Source organism: Pteropus medius, unplaced genomic scaffold, assembly GCF_902729225.1.
Source record: "Pteropus medius unplaced genomic scaffold, Ma_sr-lr_union100, whole genome shotgun sequence".
NCBI classification, from domain to species: Eukaryota; Metazoa; Chordata; class Mammalia; order Chiroptera; family Pteropodidae; genus Pteropus; species Pteropus medius.
The window spans coordinates 216,247-232,941 of NW_024346501.1; the positions used below are offsets into that span (position 1 = coordinate 216,247).

Sequence of the window (16,695 nt, forward strand, 5' to 3'; positions counted from 1 at the left end):
AGCCAGAATATCAGCATTCTCTTGCTCCAGGTTCCCCGAATCCCAGTTCTCGGGAAGCAATTTGAGGAGGGCCAGCTGACACCTGCACATGCAGTAGGCTGCCATATAGGAAAGGATTCCTGAGCTTTGGGAACCCGAATTTTTACAACAGGCAGTAAGCATGTCTACTCCTTTGCTTGAAAGGGAGAAACCAGCTCTTACCTTCTAAGGCTATGAGCAAACCTATCCATTGCTCTGGAGTCTAAAGCTGGTCCCTAAGGAACCAACGTTGAAAAGACAGACCAGAACAAAGGCAATCAAAGCTTCTGTCCACAAAATGAACAGAAAAGCAAGAGCCCCACGGAGAACTGTTTCCAAAAATGTGTTTCCAAGCTGACTTCGGGATAATAAGTTTAACCAAAGAAAATCACATTAATAAACAAAATTATTAGAAAACCTAAACTACAAAAATAGAAGATATGAATAGGTTGGCTAAGAAAACTAATAATATTGCTCTGACACAGAATCACCTCCTATGCCAGCTCCGATAACTAGTAAAAGCTGCCAGTTGTGGAAGAATCTGAGGTTCAATCTGGACACCAAGAGAAATCTGTCATGAGTGCAGGAGAGGGATGCAGAATACAAAACAAGTGGCACGTGCATGGGATCTCTAGCAAAATGTGGGTGAACCTGAAGTACACTTACACTAATATTCCTGTACACAATACACATACCAATTAAACGTATGCTCAGTAAGGCTATTTTACTTGTAAAAGACTAAGAGTAAGGTAGAACAGAAGTCTTCAAACTAGGGAAGCATATTCCTGAAGATAAGTCTTTAAAAGGAATGCAAAACCATGGATGGTTTTAAGGGAGTATATATACAGAATCTGAACTTCGAAAATACACATCTGCCTGAGAACGTATATACCTATGTCTTAAAAGTAATTGATTCCCACTTCCCTTTTCATAACTGCCCTTTACTTTACAATGAAACAATTTGTCTCATGTTATCTAATTAATTATAGTGAAAGTGTTAAGTAATTGTTTTTAAAACCTTGCCTCTTCCATCAGCAAAAGGGCATGAAAGATGAATGTTTTAACAATAAGAACTGGCTTTGCCAATTAACTTATTTGGTAGATACTTCCCATAATTTGAATAGTTAAATCTGCAGTCTTAAGTTCTGATGAAAATTCATTTAAAGCACGGCAAGAACTTTAATGAAAAATACTGTTTCAAAAGATCATATTGAAAAAGACTGTTTCACAACATTATACTGAAAAAGACAATATCTCAAATTTTCTAATCTTTATCAAGTGTCTCAGGTCAAATGAGGTGCTTCAAGGTGGCTATTCTGGGTCCTCTGCATTTCCACATTAATTTCAGGGCTAGATTATCAATTTCTGGGAGGAAAAAATCAGCTGGGATTTTGACAGTGAGTGCGTTGAATCTGAAGATCTGAATCTGACTTTGGAGAGTATGGCACTTTAAGTGTTCCAATCCACGACCACTGGATATTCTTCCACTTGTTTTTTTCAACGATGTTTTTTAGTTTTCAATGTCAATATCTGAATCTTCTCTTATTAAATCTATTCTTAAGTACCTTAGTATTTCTGCCAGTATTGTAAATGAAACTAATTTCATTTTCATACTGTTCACTGCTAGTATAGAAATACAATGATGTATTTAACTAATTCTACAGCCTTGCTTAATTTGCTCTTTATATTCTAGTAGGTTTTTCTTTTTTCTCTTTTATAAATTCCTTAAGATCTTTTATTTACAAAATCTGGTCTTCTGTAAAGAGAGATCATTTTACTTACTCCTTTCTAATCCTGATGCTTTTTATCTCTTTGCCTTCTCTAATTACCCTAGCTAAAATCTTCAATATATTAGAAAGAAGTGGCTAGAGTGGATATAGTTGTTTTGTTCCTGATCTGGGGGACGGTTTTCCATCTCTAACCATCAAGTATGATGTTAGAGTTTTTCATAGATACTCATTTTCAGATTAAGGAAATTCTCTTATATTCTTAGCTTATTACAGGTTTTCTTTTTAAATCATGTAGTGGTGTTGGATTTTGGCAAATGCTTTATCTGTGTTTACTAAGATGATCATGTCACTTTTCTCTTTTATTCCATTAATACCGTGTTTTAGATTTTCATCTGCTGAGCAAATCTTGCATTCCCTGAAATAAATATCAAATGGTTATGATGTATAATCCTTTTTATATGTTGAGTTTTTAAAAAGAATTTTGCATCTATATTCACAAGGGATAACTCCTAAGGGATGTTAGTTTTCTTGTGATAGCTTTATCTGGTTTTGGTATCAAGGTATTATTGTCTTCATAGAATGTTGTGGGAAGTGTTCCCTTCCCTTTTTTACCTAAAGGTTCTGAGAAGGATTACTATTAAAACTTCTTTAAATGTGTGATACAATTAACAAGTGAAGCCATCTGGTCTTGGGATTTTCTTTGTGGGAAGTAATTTTTTTTTTCTTTATTAATTCAATCCCTTGTTATAGGTCTATGCGAACTTTATATTTCTTCTTGAGTCAGTTTCAGTAGTTATCTTTCTAGAAATTTCTTCATTTCACACAGGTGATCTAATTTGTTAACACAATTGTTGATCATATTCGCTTATAATGTTTTTATTTTTGTAAAGTAATAGTAATATCCCCGCTTTCATTACTGATTTTAGTAATCTGAATCTTTTTTTCATGGTCAGGCTAGTTAAATATTTGTCAATGTTGTTGATCTTTTCAAAGAAAAACTTCTGATTTTATTAAAATGTTTCTCTTATTTTTTAGTCTCTTATTTATTTCTGCCCTATATTAAATCCTTCCTTCTGCTTTCTTTGGGTTTGGTTTGTTCTGTTTTTGTTTCTTATACAGAAATGTTAGGTTATTGCTTTGAGATCATTTTTTACGATAGGCATTTACAGTAACAAATTTGCCTCTTAGCACTGCTTTAGCTGTACCTCATAAGTTTTATGTTGTTTTCATTTTCATTCATCTCAAAGAATTTAATTTCCCTTGTGAATTTTATCTCTGATCTCATAGGTTATTCAGTAATGTGTTTACTTTCCACAAACTTCATTCTGCTTATGAGTTCTAATTTCCTTTCATTGTGGTCGGTGAACATATTTTGTATATTTTCAATTTATTGAGATTTGTTTTATGTGCTATCCTGGAGGATGTCCCATTTGTACTTGAAAAGAATACACATTCTGCTGTTGTTGGATGAGTAGAGTGTGCTGTAGATGTCTCTGTTAGATCTAGTTGATTTATAGTATTGCTCAAATCTTCTATTTGTTGACATTCTGTGTAGTTGTTCTAAGTACAGTTGAGTGGGGTATTGAAGTTCAAACTATTATTGCTGAATTGTTTATTTCTCCTTTTAACTTATAAAAGCTCTAAACTGCCAACCCCAGTGGGTACTAGGCTTCTGGTTTTCATAGCTACTGTGATTGTGAGGCTATTGGTTTTCAAGATGCTTGTGGAACTAGGGAGAGAGGAATGGAAATAGGGCAACTGAAAATGCCACAAAGCTTACTGTTCTTACGGAAATTCAGCTGTTTTTTCCCCCTTCAATAAACAGTCTTTAGACTGTTGTAAGCCTTCGATTAATTTCCAGAGTTGTGGAAATGTTAATTTTTGACTTTTTTTGCTAGTGTTCACATTGCTTTTTGGAGGAGTCAATATTATTGTCATTTACTTCAGATGTACTTACTCTGTCATTAATATATGTGCTGCTGAAGTGAGCACATTACTCTGTCACTAGGAAATGTTTCTCCCTCGCTATGATCTTTAAACTATAATGAAAGACTATTCTTTTGATATCAATAGTTAATGTCCACATCAAAAATGACCTTTTTATGTCTTAAACTTACAATAAAAAAATTTAGATGACAACTTTGAACCATAAGGGAGGATACTAATTTTTTCAAAATGCTTTTGGAAGTTTCATGAGCAATACATTTAAACGTCACTGAGTCAAAAATGTTTTAAGACACTATGAAGGTTTACTGTAAGGTGTAAATAAAACATTCATCATTTAATTAATAAAAATTGTTATCTTTTTTTAACATATAACAACAATGGTAAAGTCTAAGTTATTTTGGTTTATAAAATCATACTTCATTCTAAATCCAGATTTATTTTACTTGCTTATTTGGCATTGTCTTTTGTATACTTTCACAGTCACCATACCAATACCTACAGCAGCATAAAGATACCAATTTGACACAGTTGGATTTTGAAACACAAATTAAAAAAATAGCATCTGGGTTGGGGGAATGGATATGTATATTCAGACCAACAAAAAACAATTCAAAGGCTTCAGGTCCTCCACAGTAAGGAAACATTAGTGCAATCACCTAATTCACTGTGCCTCAACCTGTCTAGCCAATGCAGGGAATAAAGATAACGAAGATACATGACTTTCTATGGATCAAAGATGCCCAACAACTTCTTGAATACTTTGTAAGTTGAGGCTGTTTACATCTGCCATTTACTGTCGTCCTCTGACTCTCTGGTTAATTCTTCTAGGTAAGGTTTAGGAGCAAAAGAGCAAAGGGCCAGATTAGCCCATTTTGTGTCTTACTGACATATGTTTAAACGCTGAGTTTTTATACCATTTTTATCAGAGTGTAAAAGTAAAATGAAGTGAAGTCTTTGTCATCAAGAAACACTCCTTACGATACCTGGATTTTTTTTTTGGTCCCGATTATACCAAATTGTGTCAATTATTTTAAAATGCTATTATTCAAATACTGTCTACCAAACAACGCTAACTAATCATTGACTCTGTATCTCAACAATTCATAGGTATCACAGATAAGCTCGCACATTGTCATAGTTTTATTCATTTTCTTCCGAAATATATTTGTAACTTTGGAAAAAAGTAGGCTTGATCTGAAACAAATGCTGGCCAGCTGCCTGCCAAGGTAGTGCTTTCATAGTGCTTTCTTATATTCTGAATTCCTTCCCATTAAATAAAAGCGTGGAGATTTGAAAAGGGTTCCTGATGCATAGAAAGGCACAGATATCATCCCTTAAAATCAATACAACATTTATAATCAAATCTGAGGCCCTTAATGAAAATGAATCTCTGGATCATTACCTTTAAAATCAGGAGGCATTTAAAATCAAACCTAAAATGGTAATACATAAAATGAAAAATCCACAAAAAGAAAGAATTCTATTTGAAATCCCAAAATACTATGCAGGCCGAAGTCTTGAATATTTAGCCAAGTAAGATACTACTTTTTACGAGAAAATATTAATCAAAAAATATAAAAAACCTAGACTGGGGTTCGCATCGCCAGACAAATTTAAACTATTCTCCAAAATAATTACATTGTCATTATCAAATATATTTTTAATAAATACAAAAGAGCTATTTTCTCCATTGGTTTTCTTGCCTTTCAGAGAGAAATTCTTTGGTGAATTTATCATTTCTGAAAAACTTAAGATATTTTTAACATGTTCCCATTTAGAATGTTAAGTAAAAGGATCATCCTCAACTATACCCTACCATATTTGGGGAAAGAGAAGGTTTCATGGACTAAGGGCCAGAATCTGGAAGAGACAAATTCTATATGTTTTTTGTAAATGACCAGATAGGAAATATTTTAGGCTTTACAAGCCATAAGGTCCCTGTTACAACTACTCAACATTGCATTTTAGTCTGAAGATGTTAACACATGGGTATGGCTACTTAGCAATAGAACTTGACTTGCTTGATTTTGCTTGTGGGTCATACTTTACCAACCCCTGATCTAAAAGAAAAGTGGAAGGAAGTGGCACTGACACTAAGGACAACATCATGAGCAAACATGCAAATACATTAGGCATCTTAATGTATCCTGTGCCTAATTTCAAGTTTTTCCTTTACTGAAGTTATGGCATTCCTCACCTGCACCCCCAACACCACTCCAGCAGATAATCAGCTCCCAACTTTGGTGGTAACAATGAGAACAAAGGGGGAAAGTTAAGATGGAGAGTTTCATTTTTAACAGTCACCTAGTAACCATACAAGTTACATTCCAAAACTCAGCAAGTGTAACCAAGTCTTTGCTGTAAGCATGCCCTCCCTGACAACTAGCTCCAGTCAAGACCTAATCTAAACTCAGTGCTAAGGGAGAGCTGCTAACAGGGCCAGCTGTCAAGTATTCACCGGAAAGGAGACCACAGCCTATACTATGACCTAGAGATTGAAGAATTAGGCAAAACTATCCTAAAATTTCTCATTTTTAATAGTACGAAATCTAGAAGCTTTATGGAAAAGCTACTTTCAGAGAAACTAAAAGCTCTCATGACCCATTGGTAAAATATGGCTTCATAAATCTTGGGATATTAAAAACACAGCAGGCATACCCTCCCACATGACAATTCCACCTCCTCCAACATGTTACAATAAATGGCGAGAAAGCATACTACTGATTTGGTAATTAAGTTCTGTAGCTCTACTGAAAGCTCCTGTTTTGATTTGTAGGTTTTTCTATCAAACAAGTTTAATTGTGTTATGCTGCCCTCAGGTGTCCAATTTTTTTATATGCATGATTAGCAGCTGAAGCAGGATCCTTTGTAAATTTCCAAACCAGGAAGCTATAGCTATAATATTCAAAATGTTCTTTCATAACTCGCAGAGCTAATGTACATGTTAAAAGTACAACTTTTAGGGACATCTGAAATATTACCGGGATTTCTCCTACCACCTGCGTGTATATATTGCCATTGAAAAAGAAACCAGAAGTGGTATAAAGGAAAATATGGTGACCGAAATATGGCGATACAGTGGTTCTCTAAGTATAGTTCAGGAATCCTGTTTATGGTGTCCAAGTTGAACCTATTTTTATAATAATACTAAAAAACGTTTTCTCTCTCTCACACACACACGTTATAGTGAAATTTTCTAAAAATTACATAACTTGTGATATATTGCAAAAGACTAAATGCAGAAGCAGAAAATCAAGTTGTGCTCCATTAACCAAAATATGAAAATATTTACAAAAAATTTTAAATGCTATTTTTACTAAATATTTTTTGTTTTCTAACATACAATTATTGTTCATAAAAAGTATGTTACTCATTTCATGGGTTTGTTCATGTTATTTTAAAATGATTTAATAAATATTTAAAAATCTTAAATATTTTAGTTTCTAATATGGTAAATATTACTAGATATAAAAATAGCTCTTATGGGTCCTCAAAAAAATTTGAGAGTATAAAGGGATCCTGTGACTTTTAAAGTTGGAAAGTACAGTAAGCAGATTCTATCACTACAAAAAAAGTATTTCCCCTAAAATTTGAGATGATAAAGGAAAAGACACTGACTCCATAATCAAATTATGAAGACTATACTCTATTTTTAACTTGATTATCATAGGACAGGCATTAAATTAAGTAATGAGGTTAGAGGTCAGAGGTTGTAATCACCTTCCTTATCCTCACTTCTCCCTCCCTCCCCAAATATTTGCATGAAGAAAGAAAGAAAGCGAAAACTGACAACAGAGTTTCACAGGCTTCCCTTCATCACCTTCTACTAATGAGCTGTGCAAATGTAAGAAATTCACAATGGTCAGAAGGAAAGGGATGCAGTGACAGAATGACGTATCAATTAGATAATCTGAGGTCCCTAAATGAGTTCCATTAATTAAAAGAGAGGAGAGTGAAGGAAAAAAGGGGAGAGATAGAGAAGAAAGATTGGCAATAGTGTGCAAGGAGGAAGGAATGGAAGAAGGGAGAAAAGGAAAGGAGGCTTTCATTTGGAAGAGCCAAGAAAATCCACTAGTGCACAATTAATGCTGACATGCTTAAAGAAAGATTCCTATTAAAATCTAGGTAGTTGCCAATTTGATAGTGAATTCTATTCTAAAGGTCATTTTAAAATTGAAAATTTTGAAACCATGACATTTTTCTATAAAAACATTTCCACAGCTGATAGTTAGGTTCTCAGGCTATCCCGTAAATGCTCATTCTGGCGATAAAAATATTAACAGTAAAAATGAACCCCATGCCTCACTAGAAACCCTTAAACAACTCTGCGATCTAAGCCCGACGCTTATGTGAACTTTCAGTATCAATGAGAAGCTCCATGGAACGAGAGCATGGAGGAATTCGCTATGGCTGGGGAGTTCTCAATCAGGTGAAAAGACAGACTTGGAACCGAGGACATGTTAAAAAGAGGAAAGAGGCAGTGCTGGCTCAATGAAAATTAAGACTAAGGCTGGAATTTACAGATTTCCTGTTATCTATCAACCTCATGGAAGTTTGTGGTGCTTTTGAGGGAGAAACTATAAAACAGTACAATATGAAAAGTAAAAGAATTAAAATTCTTTCATAAAAATTCTTATAATAGTCATTTACCACTTCTGATAATAAACCAAATATTTTACCCACTATTTGAAATTCCAGGCTCCTACTAGAGGGCCAATTTAAGAATAATCAATCACAATAATCAATGCAGTTTACAGACTGAAAAATAATGAATTCCTATGACTTAACTCAAACTGTATTATACATATCTTTTTAACATTGTACCATTATAAAACCTATACTTTATTCCTTGACTTTTTTCTTCACCCTACAAGTATGGTATATTAGCTTTGGTTTTAGCCCTTATCCAACCTATAACCCAATACAAAAAAAGCCAGTAAGGTCCTGCCTCACACATTAAACTCAGATCACTGAGGATGATATTCTGCACACTCTGAGCATCCCGAGGACAAGTATTTGTGGGATGCCCAGCCTGAGGCAGAGAGCTGCCACTCCAGAAGAACCACACTCCTGCTCCCTTATACCTACTGCACAGGGTGGGCTGGCTCCTGCCAATACTGGAAAGCAGAGACAGACCCTGGGTAAGAGAGCTACTAAAACTCCCAAGCCACAGTTCCATATGTAAAACTTCCTTCTACCTCAGGCAGAGTCCAACCCTGGTAAGAAGTTCCTGCCTGCTGTCTTGTCTCTGCCACCTGTCTTCAGCCTCAGCAATAATCCTGCCAGGATGGATGGATCCAAGTACAAGAGAGCTATTTGTAGTCAACAGAGCACATTTGAAGATTAGTCCAGAAAAGGAATAGGTTTGAATTTATTCTAACATGACAGATCCTTTTAGTCACATCATTTCTAATAGAATAAAAAGCTTAAAAATTTTTTCCACTTTTTCCTTGCTGACAGTTCAAACAAAATTCAATACAACTTAGTTTCAAGACAGCAAGAGAAAAATAAACCACAGTTTACTGGAAATTTGTCTGTATGTACAAGTTTAATCTATATATATTTCACAGAAGAAGAGGCATGTTAAAAATAAGAGATTACTTAGCAAATTAGACATGTGACTACAATGATAAGTATTTAAGAGAATAAACCACTTGCAGACAACTAAAAGCATGTCAATACTATTGCTAAGGTAATGATAAATATTAATATTTTAAAAAATTAGGTACTGAAGGGAATTGTCATTCTTAGCTCCAATGAAATAATGATAACATATTAATTTTCCCCCAAATACTGTATATACTTCAGATTGTTTTTTTCCTAGCCTACTTAGTGAGATTTAACTATAATCCAATGTGTAATTAAAATATCTTTCCACTGACATCACCTGTCAACATTTCTTCAGTTAAACCTAATAAATGGAGGTCAGCCTAGTCAACACTACAAGAAGAGAGATTTGACTTCCATGAGTGTCTCTTTTATTTCTGATCTTTACCCAAATGGCACAGAACTTGGAATGGAGTAGATACACTCCAAGTGTTTGTTGAATGAGGGAATAAATTAGAAAAAGAAAGATATAAAGGCATTCAACATGTAATGTTATTAGATTCATTATATTAGTATACATTCTAACATTTTATTAGTAAGAAAATTAGCAAGAAGAGCAAAGGCCCCATATCAATGCATTTTCAATGCATCATTCTTTTGAGTAAATGAAACCCACATGAAAGATTCACAAAGAACAGCCAAAAGAAGTTAATCTCCCAAGTTATGCCTCCCACACTGAAAGCACGAGCACGTCTTAGAAAGGCCATGCTGTTGTATTGCTATCATGACATGATGGTAAGAAAGAAAAGGAAAAATGGTTTATTAGTTCATTCCCCAAGAGAGTTATTCCGGCATTGGAGTAAGTAATGAGAGGTGATAGCCTAGGCAGTACAACATAGGGAGAAGGTGAAAAGGAACAGAAGTTAGAAATAACTTACTTTATATTCTGAATGATTCACTTTCATAGGGGCCATGCTAGTAAGTCAAACAGACACTATAATAAATCAGGCAATCATGATGCAAGAGAAGCTACATCCAGAATCATGAAAGAAAACTTACCACCTAGAAGGAAAATTTATTTTTTAAATGAATCCAGAGGAGGAAGGTAAGAAAAACACATTTTCATATGGTTAGTTCTTCTGATCACTACTACACATTCAGGACTTGTAACAGCACTCATTACACATAAGGATAAAAAACTCTAATAAACAAAACTTAAACAGACTATCTTAAGTATACAGCACACATTTATAAAGACAAAGCTGAGAATAATCACCAGAAACATAATTTTGAAGATGATATAGAGTGATTTACTTATATTTATCATTTTCTTCAACTTACATGTAATTCTGCCACTATAGCCAATTGTTAACTATGTGTGATTGGCATAACTCAAGATAATATTAAAATGTTCATTTTAACAAACTGTCTCATGGTCTAGTTACCAAAAATAAGTGTGACGTGTCACTAATCTCCTTTCAACTCCTCAAAAGTAGTCCGAAGACACAACCAGAGCAAATCCAGTATCTGTAGTTCTGAACCTGGGGACTATAGACAATGAGTACCCATGGCTTGTTTGAACAGCAAGCACCTGAGTTATCGGAATAAATAAGAAACCTCACATCTTTATTTACTGCGATGTTTCAAATCACTGTGATTACCGAGGTACATGTTTATTTGAGAGTATTATTCAATCAATATTAGCTTTTTAAAAAGCTATGCAGTTTTTAATAGAAACATATCCCCTCAAATCTAGCAACTTCCATAGAAGTTCTAAGAGATCTTCAACCTTTAAATAAGAATTGACCTGTTACTGAATTCCGTTTTTTCTTTATTAGACATTTTCTCAGTTAACAGACACTAAATGCACAATATTCATATGCGGATGAAACGTCAAAATATCTGATGTGAAGTTTCCTTGTTCTGGGAACCTCGGGCTTGGATCAATGTTATGTGGACAAGCATATTCAAAAGTGTCACCTTCAGCTGAAAGTTAGGTTGAGAAACTGAATGAGAGTAAAAGAAGGGGACAGAGTTGCAACTGTTATCACAGGGCAGGCAGAAAAAAAAGCAGTGAAAACTTCTTCACTGGTAACAGGAAAACAGAGATTAGGACCGTCCACTGATTGGTCATCCCCATGGCAAGCTGGATGAATATGAGATTCTGATATTGACTTTAAGGCTCATATTGTGGGAATCCCAGTACTTTCATTTCCACAAGACGAATTACAGCCGTTACCCAAGAATGTCCTCTAAAAGTATCTACATTTTTAGTCTATATAACCTCCGGACACATGTTACAGATGTCTCCCAGTCACTAAACTATTCTAAATTCACCTCTTACAAATTGCAAAAGGAACTTCCTAGTTAGGATCGGTAGATTTTGGATTCTGTTACTATGATTCTATTACTATATCTCTTTACTTTTCTGATGGTAGAACCCTTATCCCCTCTCAGTAGATCTTAATGGCCCCATCCATTCTGCCTTTCTTAAAGAGGAGCACCATAGTTTCAAATAAGGGAATCATGTGGCCTTTTGGAATAGAACAAATTTGGACTAATATTTCAGTGTTACTTTCTTTAATTTTTTAAAGGGTAAAATAAATTATATAGCAAATCAAGGGATGATTAAGACTCTTTAATTACAAGAAACTTGATTTTCTCTTCAAAATAAATGAAAGTGGAACTACGAAATGATTTTTAGGCTAAGTATATATTGATATATATGTAATGAAAATGTTCGCATTTTCTCTAATATGAACAATTTAAGTAAATGCTAAAATTACATGTCTATGAAAGGTGAAAGTTTATATAAATAATTATAGAATTAAGAAGTTCATCCTATATTTTAGATAGAGGATTAGAAGGTAATTAGATTATTTTGATAATTCAACTAGCAAAAAACCAGGTGAGCTGAGGAGTGTAAAAAAGGCTGATTTCCTAATAGGTACTACTGTGTTTAATGAAAACAAAGTCAACATTTTCAAATCTAACTTATATCCTCTCTTCCCATCATAAAACATTAACCCTAATAATGAACCAAAAAACAAACAACAAAAAACAAAAAGTAAAAAAGTAAAAGCTCTGTCTCTGCCACCCAGTGGAGAAAGAAGATACAGAACACACGTTACAAATGAAACAACTTTAGACGCGCTGACAATATGGTGTTCACTTAAAATTATGCTCTATGCTAGCATATGACATAAGTTCTTTTTCCAAGGATTTATGTTTACCTACCTGCCACGTAGAGAATGAGAAAAAGGGAGACAGAGAACAAATGTGGATGAACACAAAAGCAAAGATAAGCCCAAGATAGTTTGTATTTCGGTAAAACAGTTCACACACCTACACTTACATGGCCATGGAGATCAGTGTTAAGAAGCATCATTGCACAGGTGAGGCAATGGACTCCATCTAAGGAAAGAGACAAGGACAGAAGCATTAACTCACTATTTCCTGTTGAACTCCTTATAATTAAAATAGCATACATTAAGAACCTATAAAAACACAATACTGTCGCTAGGCACAATTAATCGTATTAGTTTGGCAAGACAGAAAATAGATAAGAATAAACTATTTAAAAAAACTCAGTGCACAGAGTTGGACTGTACTGGATAAAGTAAATTATTCCTATCTCTTAGGGACAATTTGATAGGACAATTTGATATCTTAAGTTTTGAACCAATGTCCTTTGATGCAGTAAATCTAATTGAAGGCTTTACACTAAGGAAATATGAGTCTAGAGAAAATAAAAGATTATCTAAAGAAACACTGCTTATAATAGGGAACAAGTAAATACTGTTATGTTTTAAGGCGTTAAACAATTCTGTTATGTTTTAAGTCATTAAAAATGTTGTCCAAGTATACATGTTGAAATGGAAAGGTATTTTACAATAAACTATTATATGAAAAACACATTATATGCAGTATGATTCCATTTAAATAGAAATACAGCAATGAGAATAGATAATAATATTAAGAGATTATCATCTCTAGATAGTAAGATTATAATTTTGATCTTATTATTTATATGTTCTCAATATTCTCTAATGCAAGATATGGAAATAAAAATAAATACTGTTACTTTTTTTACTTTCTGGGAGGAAACTGATTTAGAGAATAAGTTAACACCAAGATTTTCATTTTCCACTATTTACTGTTTGGGTGTTAGTTCTCTGGCTAGAAATATACAGGCAGGAATAGTTATCCTCTTTCTTGCCATTCTTTAAAGGAAATGTTTAATTTGAATGGTCCAAAATACAATGTATCAGACAAAAGTGAAATATTAAAATAATCTGTGAAGATTAAAGCATTAAATATTCAGGGGAAAAAACTGCCCAAACCAGAAGGATCATTTCACATTTATATGGATACATCACTCTCTCTTCTTTAAAACAAAAGAAAAAAAAAAGAAAACGCACAGAGCGTTTAAGCCTCTCATTTCTAAATCTTAGAACTGGTTCCTCTCCCTGTTCTCACCCTGCAATCTTAATCTTAGTAAAAAAAAAAAAATTAGCAGTTGCAGACTCAGAAAAATCTTATTAATTTATGTTAAATGTAGAGGGTGCCTGCCTAATTACTGACTTCATAAATTAAAGAGCTTATTTTTTGAAAGTATACCTTTGGGTATAGTAGGTGATCTCTAATAGAGATGTTAGAGATCTCTATTAATATCTCTAAGTAGATGCTATTGAATGCCTAAAAGTATATTTATTCTAGTTTTAGTTTATTATCACAAATTCTAAATCCATTTAAAAGAAACTGCTTAAAGTATTTGTAAAACTCAGGAGCCAACTCTCAAATCCATTTAAAAGAAACTGCTTAAAGTATTTGTAAAACTCAGGAGCCAACTCTCAAATATCTTTATCAACGGCCGGTTGAGCACACAAATCGATATTCATTGTTTCACTCAGAAATGTCAACATCTTAGTCTACAGTCATGCCACCCTGAACAAGCCCGATCCCGTCTGATCTCGGAAGCTACGCAGGGTTGGGCCTAGTTAGTACTTGGATGGGAGACCATCCAGGAAGACCAGGTGCTGTAGGCATAAAAAATAGAAAATAAGGGATTGTAAACTGATAAGGTCCTTGCAATCTGTGAGGTCAACCAATGGTTGCCACATCTAAAAAAAAAAAAAAAAAAAAAAAAAAAAGGAAAGGAAATGTCAACATCTTCTTACATTTGAAGAAAGTCCTAACAAAACAACCCTCTTCTATCCCTTTCATTCTGTAGTCAATGCTGACAGTGATACAGTGAATAACTGGTCTAAATAAAGTCAAAGAAAGGAATAAAGACAAGTTCTCATTTTACAGATAGGAATAACAATCACTTCAGTCAATATCAAGTACACTTATCTTAATTAATTGGTAATACTAAAGCTAAGAGATATTTACTATTTCTAATACATCTAAACTCAGTGATAATTTATGAAAGATTCCCCAATTATAGTGAACGTGCTTGACTCCAAACCCTAAAAACTGCTTTATTGTAGGAACTGAAATGAGGAAAGACCACTCTTCACTGGGTACATCAACAATTACATAGTTTAAAGTTACTTTTCACAAATAGTACAATAAACAAATTCATAGTTCATTGAAATCATAAATCAAAGTCAGTGATCAATGTTGTTTTAGTAAAGATCAAACAAAAGCACCAGAGGCACGCCATGAACTCTAGTGAGGTTTGTAAAATGTTCCCAAAGCTGAACACAAAACTGAACACACATGTACTTTATCAAGAAGTTTAGAGATCAGATGTAAGGGAAGAAGTAACAAGAAAACGTGTTTAACTTTGCAGGTAAAATCTCAGAGTGACAAAGTGTGAACTGGAAAATAAAGTAATAATAACTGAAAGAAAAGTAAAGAATAGCATGCAGTCATCAAATATCATGCTTTTCAAAGAATATTTGATGACATGAGAAAATACAATGAAAGGGAAGTGCGGTAGGAAACAACTCTCAAGGATTCCAATTTGACATTAGATATTGTGTAAATAAGCCAGAAAGAAGTAAATCAAACTGTTAATAATAGTTATCTCTAAGTAATTACAGATATCTAGATGATTTTCATTTTCTTCTGTATAATTTCTCATATTTTCCACAATAAAATATAACTTTCATAATGAAAATAACCCTTATTATAAAAAGAAATTCTAGCATTTCTATCAGATTACCTTGTGAAGCAATGGTATCTGGGTTACAATAAAAATACCTATTGGAGAAGTGTATTAAAACTCTCTCTCGTTCTTGAGTTTCTCCCACAAGAGAAAATGCTTTAAAGAAATACCTAAAAAAGAATTAAAAGGGAAAATGTTACATACTCTTTATGTTTGACAATTAAAGATAATTCACATAAACATAAGAAATTAATTATACAAATTAATTATACAAAATAAATTAATTACTCTACAGTTATTTTTTAAAAATCACTTACTAGATGGCCATTCAGTATAAATTTATATTGACATTTAAATTCTATAAAAGTGGCCAATACAGGAAGAAAAGCGTCGAGAAGGTAGGTAATTTCCCCATATGACTAAGTGTCAAGTAGTCATTTTGAAAGATCAGATAAAAACCAAAGAACCTTTCAAACCGAATGTATAATCACATGGGCTATGCTTTAAAACTCTACATAAATCATAGGTTTTCTTTTTTTGTCATTTTGTTATATCACTGTTAAAACTACAATTATATTGTCTTGTGTGCAGTAGATTTCTGTATATTTTATTTTGGCTATTATTACCACATTATATTATTAACTTGTTAAATGAGGAGGAAATTGGGAGATAAAATCTTAATTTATTCCATAATAGGAAGTTAATTTACATATACAACTTCTTTGAATAGAAAATACTCCCAGAAACACATACCAATCTAAATCAGAGTACTATGAATCAAACATAAGTCCATATGTCCCTTATTTGACAAAGTATATGCATTTCCCTAAACATGAGATGGGAAGGAAAAAATCATTTAAAATGTTCTAATAAATCTTATTATTAAAAGCAACATACATAAACCTTATTCCTAAGATGAAAATGTTGCTATTTTCCTTATTTACAGTTTGCTAATCTAAATTATATTGCTTAATTTTCCTAACTTTTTTTCATAAAACATATCAGAGCAAAAATATAGATCTTTCTTCTACTCTTACCCGTTTTCTTTGGAAAACCTGGGTACCCTTGATTCATGCAAAAGCCACCAAATAAGTTATTGTGTGCATTATAATTCAAACATTCTCACTTGACCACCAGGCCTCAGTCTCTTGATTTGTAAAACTAGAGGATTATCCAAGATGATCTCAGAATTCCTCCAGGATCTGACACGTTATTAAGTTTGTAAGACTAAATGCTGACTGGGTTTTATCTTCAGCTGCTCTTAGAGATTTACAGTACAATATAGTGTGAAAAGTGAGGATCAGTTTAAGACACCTTCATTTGAATAGATCAGCAAAA

The 16,695-nt window shown here is 33.4% G+C and overlaps 1 protein-coding gene and 1 pseudogene across 1 annotated transcript in view; one reads left to right on the top strand and one right to left on the bottom strand.

Moving 5' to 3' along the window:
• The window catches only part of PSD3 (pleckstrin and Sec7 domain containing 3), a 500,329-nt gene that overhangs the window by 189,383 nt on the left and 294,251 nt on the right, over positions 1-16,695 (bottom strand). Inside the window, 2 exon segments of the mRNA XM_039875742.1 lie at positions 12,598-12,656; positions 15,415-15,527. Coding sequence (XP_039731676.1) covers positions 12,598-12,656; positions 15,415-15,527 — 172 coding nt within the window.
• Positions 14,172-14,290, top strand: LOC120613142 (uncharacterized; annotated as a pseudogene).